Source organism: Chaetura pelagica, unplaced genomic scaffold (assembly GCF_000747805.2).
Source record: "Chaetura pelagica isolate M959 unplaced genomic scaffold, ChaPel_1.0 scaffold288, whole genome shotgun sequence".
Lineage (NCBI taxonomy): Eukaryota > Metazoa > Chordata > Aves > Apodiformes > Apodidae > Chaetura > Chaetura pelagica.
The window spans coordinates 996,704-1,005,957 of NW_009954190.1; the positions used below are offsets into that span (position 1 = coordinate 996,704).

The 9,254-nt window shown below is 37.9% G+C and overlaps 1 protein-coding gene across 1 annotated transcript in view; it reads right to left on the bottom strand.

The window, feature by feature from the left end:
* Positions 1-9,254, bottom strand: part of ZDHHC17 (zinc finger, DHHC-type containing 17) — a 56,929-nt gene that overhangs the window by 29,762 nt on the left and 17,913 nt on the right. The window contains exons 5-6 of the mRNA XM_010003063.1: positions 5,208-5,272; positions 3,882-4,044 (exon numbers count right to left, since the gene is read on the bottom strand). Of these exons, the coding sequence (XP_010001365.1) occupies positions 3,882-4,044; positions 5,208-5,272 (228 nt within the window). The remainder of the gene's footprint in view (positions 1-3,881; positions 4,045-5,207; positions 5,273-9,254) is intronic.

A 9,254-nucleotide genomic window follows, 5' to 3' on the forward strand; every position in this document is an offset into this window, starting at 1 on the left:
AGAGAGACACAGAGAAAGATACAGGGGCCAAAGGCGCCTATCAAACTGATTTGATTTAATTGCTTTTTAAACATTTAGGAAGAGAGCTAAATGAAAGTTATTGACTGGGTCTAAAATTATAGAGGAGGCAAGAGACAACCAATTGCAGGTACCTCCAGCTTCAGTTTTGCATTTGACTCCTCCTCTCTTCTACTGGAGTTAACTCCCCTCCTAAACAAACCATTCATGGAGGCTTGAAAAATGGCTGAATCCTCCATCGCTCGGCCCCCTCCTAAAAAAAAAGTGAGACATGTACCAGAAACTGAAATTACCCAGAAAGGGCAATAATTACTATAGACAGAAGAGATTTCAAAGATTAAAAAGTACAGTTAGCTACCTATATCCCATAGAAGAAAATGGGAACTGAGTACTTAACTGTCATTTTTGCCCTTGAAATCTTGCTCCAAATTTCTAAAAGGACAGTAAATAGCACAGACTACAGATTGTAAGGTGAAGGTTTTTGCTACCAAACAGGACCTCACACTCCTTCTGTGCAATAATTTTAATTAGCAAATGCAGTTTAAAAATCATAACCTTTTGAATTAACTTGGCTTCAAACTTATTTAGCCAGATGTTCAAGAAACTGATTAACTCAATTCCATTCTCAACAGCAACGCCTGAACTCAAACTACGATGCCTGCTTTATCACAAATTAAGTAATGCCTTGAATTGCTAGTATCTGGAAAACTCCAGAGGTGCTGTTGTTTTAACATCCCCTTACATATCTAGACTGCAAAGATTACCTGTGGACAAGCAATCCCCTCTGGGATCTGATCTCCCAAGTAAATCCTGAAGTTTTCTTGGGGTCCAGCTGAGCATCCCTTCCACTAGAGGGCCATGAGACACCTAGGAACTACTTAGATAGAAAGATTGAGGGAGCTTTAAAGTCTTTGACTATGCTTCTCAGCATCTAGCCATTTTTATATTTTCTTTATATTCACAGAGGTGCTGGATGGCTGACTTGCTTAGAAAGGAAAAACACAGTATCAGGGAACTTAATCTAGTAACATACTTAGTTTTCCAGAAAGCAATACTGCTCTAATAGTATATATTTTAAGTGTTTTGAGAGCATAATTTGAAGAGTCATTACCACAGGAAAATTTATATGTAGACTTTCACAGATAAGCCTACAGATACACTTCATAATCAAGACACTACATCTAAAGTCCATTCAATGATTCATTAAAATATCAAGTAACAAAAACCAAAACCAACAAACAAACCCAAAGCAAAAATTCCCAAAACTTTCTTAACCATAAAAGCTCTTTTAGGTCTGTATTGCTTTCTAGCAAATAAAGGAGCTTCTGCTTAGTTTTAAATAAAATTTACAGGTTTCCCCCTGGTCGACAGTGATAAGCTGATTCCCTGTGAAATCATGTCCTCATCTGCCCAATCCATCTATCAGTGTGGCAAGATACTTTCCTTAACAAAAAATAAATAAAAAAATCAAACAAAACCCCCACTCTGACTACTGAAAAGCAGCTTCCAACTCCATCTGTAATCCAATTCTCAAAAAGAAAAAAAGTATTTTACCACCAAAAGAAAAGTATCTTTTTCTTGTACAAAGTAATAGAAAAAGGATAAATAACACCAACAGGATAACCTCACTGCTTGTATCAATCTTTATTCTAGAATAAGAGTGCAGTTGTTCCTATACTTCTTGAACTGTCATGCAAAGTAAAAAGAGCACCTTACTGGGATTACTAGTTCCAACTTGTTTCAAACTTGGGCAGCCAGCATCACGTGCCTTTCTAACACGACTCCCTAGAGCTGATAACAAGGTCAAAGCTCACACCTACTATTTCAGCCACTTTGTAATTTGAAAAAGATTAACAGCTTTCAGCCAACATTATTTCTTTAACCTTAGCTGCATCCAATGGGCTGAGAAAAAGATTTCACAAGATAGTGCTGCAGGAATCTGAAAGGGACTGCATCAGAAAGGAGCCTTTCACAATTCCTTTTACTTCTGGAGAAACACAAGCCAGACACTTAAGAACCTGTTTCTGCTAAAAGTAAACTTTTTTGATGAACAGTCAAAGAAGAAGTACAAAACTGAGTTTCTCTATTCCTATAAAAATCAACTACATTCTTGTATTTCCTGTATGTTTATATGACCCAAATGAGTATCTGCTATAAAGCCACTGACAGGATGGCAAACCTGCCACTGTTAAGAGTTATTTCTTTCTACTGAAGATCCTAGAAACCTGGAAAGGCATGCAGGAAACCTAGACTTCACCACAGAAGGCAGGCAGTGGCTAATGAAACCAGACAAGTCTTTGGGCATGACTGGAAAGAGATCATGATCCAGCAGGTTCAAAAATCTACTTTTCTAATGACTGCTGCTGTCTGTCAATGAAGAAGGAGAGACCATGAACTGCTTTCAGTAGCAGATACTTTTTCATTTGGCCAAACACATTTTTTAACGGTTTTCATAAGAGTTCCAGAACTGTATGTAATGTGATGACTAATCACACTGACCAGTTTGTCAAGGGAAGCAAGATACGACACACTGATTTTTTTTCCCCACAAAAATACCTTCATTTTTACCATTAGATTGCATAGAAAAAAAGCTTTAACAGTTTACAAGTAGTGAGACTAGCACCTTAACTCATCCATACAACTGACCTTACAGACCAAGAATAATTATTATATATTCATATCAGTGCACGCAAGAGGCTAGTTGATTTGTTTTCAACACGTGAAAAGTCATATGATTTTTCTAAGGAGTTTTCATTCATGTTTGTCAGTATTTCTGACATTCTATAGTGGATGTAGGACCTACAAAGCTATAGCCAGATTTGACTGCACCCTTAAAAACTGTTCCATGCTGTTAAAGAAAATGGATGTGTCTATATCTACATATTTAGCATATTTCTATAACTTGTGGCCAAGCACAACAAGTCCTGTCCTGTTTAATCAGTAGGAAAAATGGTGAAGGGTCAAATAAATGTAATTATTTAATATTTTATAAACGCAGATTTACAGCTGTATTTTCCAGTGTAACCACTCCACTTTCAACACTCATTAGGTGGAAAATAAAAGTATACAAAGAGAAATTGAGTAGAGAATTATTTTTTCTACAAGTCAGTTCTTCTCTGACATCTCAGAAGAGACAGTTTGGGTGGTGAAGTGCATCTAATTTCATATACAGAATAGTCTGGAGGTAATGAACCAAAACACATCTAATAGGCACACCTTCCATCACTGGAGAAGCTCTTGTAGGCGTCAAGTTTATGGCACAAATTCTAACAGCTGCTTGGCTGGTGTAACATATGCTAGGGATCGGCTCTGTTAGTGCTGAATCTAGCTTCATATTTAAGAGGTACTGGCAGAGCAGTCAGGCAGCAAGTTCTGATGCAAAAAAGAGGCTGTTTTCTTATTTTACTCTTACTGGTATCTTTAAGCCTCCAAATCCCTTGCTGACACTGATAAATGTACGAGAGCATTTGTCATCTCTCTGGAGGAGGACAGAAATCTCTCACATCTTGCTCCAACAAACAGACAGTCACTCCAGAACTTCACTAGAAGACATTCAGTCAGATTTCCAATTTTGCATCCAAATGCACAGGTCTTCACACATGGAGTGTAATTGCACATCCCACTTCTAAATATTTGCAAATACTCATTAGTAAATTAGTTATACAAATACTTTTGAAGGTGCGGGTTCAGTGGTTATGCATCAGTTAGGAAAAACTGATTTCCAAATTAAACATTAGTGGCATGGCTTTTGCTCCATCTTCATGATCCCATCATCTCCACAATAATCTATTATTTGAGATTTATCATAGGCTCTGTTATTTCTGCCTCAAACCACTTACAACAAAAACAGACCAAGTGTTTACCTTTATATTTTGAGCATCAACATTAGCTCCAGCTTCTAATAGAAGACTAATAACTGTAGTATTTCCTGCTAGCACAGCCCAGTGCAATGCTGTGTTTTTGTGGTATTTGTCTCCAAGATTAACAGAAACATTAAATGTAAGTAGCAATCGGGTTGGGTCCACACTAGGAAAGAAAACTCTTGTTAGATCTTCAGAAGATTAATTCAAATACATACCAACTTAATGAATTCAACTCCTATGGAGAATACTAATAAGGTACATAAGTATTTTTGCTGATGATTATGAATGGCTCAAATTCTCTTCTCACCAATGAGCAACCATAATTCTGTTGACTTTTAAAGGACCTCAGTAGGACAGTTTGTTCTGGGATGTCATAAAACACAACTGTTACACACTTCTGGTTTGATGTTTAACAAAAATTAACAGTCATTATCTGATTTATAAAAGTATGTACATTGTCATATACTTGGCAGGTAACAACCAAGTCCAAAACATATTTCCACTCCACATTCCAAAAGATGAAAATTAAATTGGATGATAACATTGGTAATGGTAGGTATTTATAAAATCTAGCCAACATTCCTCTCAAAAATCAACAGAGATAGGCCTTTCTGGGCAGGAATTTAACTCAGACAAATGTGCTCTTCAGAGAACTGTTATATCAACTTTTTCCAATCACATCCACAGAAAGATTTATTTTACAAATGATAAGTTTGTATTAGTGAGTACTGCTGCATAATACCCTCTCTTTTGAATACATTACTGCACTGGTTTTGGCTGGCACCAAGTTAATTTTCTCCATAGCAGCTCCTGTGAGGCTTTGTTTTGGATTTTTGAGCAAAACATGTCTTGTTACTACACCCAGGTTCTAGCTACTGCTAAGCAGCTCTTACAAAGCATCAAGGCCTTTCTGTTTCTCACACTGAGCAGCCAGCGAGCAGGCTGGGTCCACAAGAAGTGGGGACAGGACACAACTGGGACAGCTGAACCAAACTGACCAAAATGATATTCCATACCATATGATGTTGTGCACAGCAGCAAATGCTGGGGGAAAGGAAGGATGGCATGTTCAGAGTTCTAGCATCTGCCTTCCTAAGTAACCACTGCACCTGGAGCCCTGCTGTCCTGGAAATGCCTAAACACCTGCCTATCAATGGGAAGTAGAGAATTAATTCCTTATTTTGCTTTGCTTGGGCGCACAGCATTCTCAACCCACCAGTTTTGTCACTTTTACCCTTCTGATTCTCCTCCCCATCCCATTGGGCACAAGTGGCTGTGTGGACTACTGAGTTAACAACTAAAGTCAGAAGTGTAGTGACATATTACCTATGTGTTCTGTAAGCTGCCCACATTAAAGGTGTCATTCCATTTTGATCCATCATATCCACATCCTAAAAAATTAAAATAAATAAATAAAAGGTGTTGAGATAAGTAACCATGCTCAAAATCCAGTAAATACAAGGTTTGTAAACAGAAGCAGTATTTTAAGACTAAAAAACTGAATTGGAGAAATAGTGGCAAGGTTTTAGTAGATAGTAAAATAGCATTTTAAAATTTGAAAGAGATTTTAACACCACCATTGCAAATATATAATCATTACAATCTACTCTGAAACTAAGGAACGGTCATGCTGTATGAGACTAGTAATTTGTTTCTTACTATTAAAGTTCAACATAAAACACACACATACAGATAGTGTACTATTGTACTAAAAAGCAGGATAAAAAACTAAAACTAATAAATAAACTCAAGGATTAGTTTAACTAAAACATTAATAAACAAAACTAAAAACTAAAATAATGCACCAATATTTAATTAAATACTTGTTAAATTACAATAAATACGATGGCCTGAATCCTACATCCTACTGAGTGCTAGTTGCATCTATATTTCCACTTGCATAGCAAGTTCTTAGTTCACTCAGTTCTTTTACCTATCTGGATATCAAGTTTTACACCCCCCACTAAAAGAAGGCCATAAAAGTGCCGGAGTGTGTCCAAAGGGCAAGGAATCTGGTAAAGGGTCTACAGCACAAGTCTTACCAGAGCTGCCTGAGGAAACTGGGGTTGTTTAGTCTGGAGAAAAGGAGGCTGAGGGGAGGGAGACCTTACTGCTCTCTACAACTACCTGAAAGGAGGTTGCATCAAGGTAGCACTTGGTCTCTTCTCCCTAGTAACAAAACAATAGGACAAGAGGAAATGGTCTCAAGTTACACTAGGGGATTTAGATTGGATATTAGGAGAAAATTCTTCACTGAAAGGATTATCAAGCACTAGAACAGATTGTCCAGGGAAGTGGCTGAATCACCATCCCCAGAGGTGTTTAAAAGACCTGTAGATGTGGTGCTCAGGGACATGGTTTAGCGCTAGACTCAGCAGTTACGTCAATGAACGATTCTGTGATTCTATCAATTTTCTTTTCTGTTCTAGCAGTCTGCCAAAAGCCCAGCACCCAGGGGTTCCCACTCGTGGTGCTGAGCCTGAGCCAAGTAGAAGTCTTCCAGAAAGCACAATTTAGTTCTTCCAAATAATTGCTTTTAAAGTGTCCCTAGCCTGGAGATAACCTTACATTTCTGAGCTTCTACTCCATTGCTTAATTTATTAAAAACAAAATCAGAAACTTAAAAAGTAGTTGCTTGAGAGGAAAGAGAACTATTACTTTCTTCTACTGTTTGTTCAGAAAAGAGTTACAAGCATTAAGACTAGGATCCAAGTCTGTTTGACTACAGTACTTGTACAGATTAGATCCTTCTGAGTCTACTAGGACCATGCAAATGCTGGCACCCCCTTTAACCTCCTGTTCTTGAGATCCTGAAGGAAATTACCATGGCAGCCCAACCTCAAGTTCATTCATCCTTCAGAATGATGATTTCAATTCACAGGTCACACTGTCTGAACAACATATTTTGAAGACTGTAAAAATTACTGAAACATGAACAATCACTCTTCAATCTTTAGACTTTATACAGAAGAGCAATTCTTCATGATAAATCAAAACTACACTTTGCACATAAGGTGGCACTCAGCTAAAAGAAAAAAAAAAAAAGAAGCCATGAACTCAAAACTAATCCCTGCACATCAATTACCTAGGCACGCTACAGCTATCACTCATGTTGAGCTACAATGTGTCCTGAGGCAGATCCCTTTTCAAAGGAACTTTAACAATGGGTAAAGCAACTAAGATAGTTGTAGAGAGCAGACCTGTGCTCTAACAAACCTCTCATCAAAAATTCTTTGTGACTTTGCCAGATCATTAACATAACGACACAAGTGCAATGTTTCAGAAAAGGAAGCTCTGTGGCTGCCTTTTGCCAAAGAGCTGAGAGGAAAAAGTAAACCTTCACCAGCAGGTACATATTAGGAGACTGTTCTATTCTGGTGGGTACCAGCAGGTGTTTTTTTTAAATGTCAGTGACAGGTTAATCTGATAATACTCATGAAGGGGTGTACCTGTGCTGTTAGAAACACACTATGAGCACTGCAAGGACCAAAGATGCATCACAAAAATGATGTAGCAATCAAAAATTGCACATAGTGCAATTCTCTCTATGTATTGCAAGTGTAAACTCTGTGGACCACAACTGGCAAATTTTTCACTTATTTCTGAAGTAGAACAACCCTGGTTCTGAAAAAGAATAACTTTGCATATACAAAGATAATCAGACTTAATTATAGGACACTAATACAAGATTCCACAAAAAGTTTTTAGAGAGGCAAAAATATAACGGAGAAAGAGCATCCTGCATGGAGAGAAGCAGCAGCAACTATTCAGCTGCTTAACAAGACTTTCTGAAAGCAATACAGCTGATGAGGTAGGATTCTGAATAGCAGCTAGAGATCAGAGCAGCATTTAGGCTTACCAGGACATTTAACAAGCAATTGTCAAACCAGTACTGTGATACAATACTGCCTTTTCAAAAGCACAAAAAGCATCAAGAGGTACCACTTAGAAGTACATGAAATTGCACAGAAAGGGACCAGGAATCTGATCTTCTTTAGAATCATTACTGGTTACTTCACAAAACACAGACCTTCATAGAAAGACCCATCATGTCCTTGTTTAAGATCCTCTTCTCCATAAGGAAAAGATCTCTGCCACATGTTCAGAGAAAGGGAAATAAGCTCCTAAAGAGATGACGTATTTAAAAGCATACAGTAAAGAAGATTTATCAGGGAGATGGAAGGCTGAAAATATTTCCTAATTTAGGAAAGATGTACTAGCTGTTCACTAGAAGCACAGATTTTTTTAAGATTCTTGTGGCAGGAACTGAGTGCAGACCACCAGACAGCTCATCAAGAAATGTAACACACAGAACTGAACCTACCTTGCTCTCTCAAACAGTAGCAGCTTTGCTCTGAATACTCTAGACCACCAACTTCAGAGTCAGTTTTGACAATCATGAGAAAGAAACATGACTGGACTTACACTTCTTTAACTAATGTGTTGGAGGTTGGGTATAGGTAATAAACATTTGGACCAAGCCCCCTTGCAAGAACGATTCTCAGTGCCAAGAGGTAACAGTGCTTAGGAGCACTGCTCATGTACTGCAGCACCAAAGTAACCAAGGCTGCTGATACGATACAGGCATCTCTCAACCTAGATGCCAACTACTCCTAGGACATGACTCAGAAGATGGCACTATTGTAGCTTGGTGAAGTAGTTAACACATAAATTAGCAACTCAGAAAATAAAAAAAAATACATACTTGATGAATAAGTGATAGTTAACACTATGACTATGAAGAAGTTACACTATAATTTTAGCTCCAGAGTATTTCTTGTAACATGATTTTACCCAACTAGCAACTTTATAGTCACTCATTATCTGTTACTGAGGTAAGTTATCTCACGTTACTGGATGAGAACGTGTTATTCAAACACCTAAGACATCATATCCATATGTTAACCTATTCTGGGATGACATGTCTGTGTATGCTTGGCCCTGACGTGCCTTTGGCATTTTAAGTAGTGTAAGCACAGTGCCAAGCAATCAAGTAGTACAAGCATCAATTTTGAACATTTTTAAGTGCCTTCAAGCTCTTTTCAGATTTTCTTTCTTGCATTTTTTTAAAATAATGATCTTACCTAAACTTTAACTGTGCTCCAGATTCTGTCACCTGCTATCTGATTGTATTTACACCATTTACTTGCTCCCAGGCTTGATTTTGACCCAGGCAATCTACTGACACAAACAACATGAGCAACTTATGACACAGCCATGTTACTAGTCTCTTGAAATACAGCAAGAGCCACAACTAAATAAAAAGCAACTGCTATCAGCCACTGCTGTATCTGGGCTAACTAGTACTTGCTGGCATCAAAGTGGGTTCACCTCCAATCAAGGCCAGAGGGTATCCAGCCAAGAGTTCTTCCC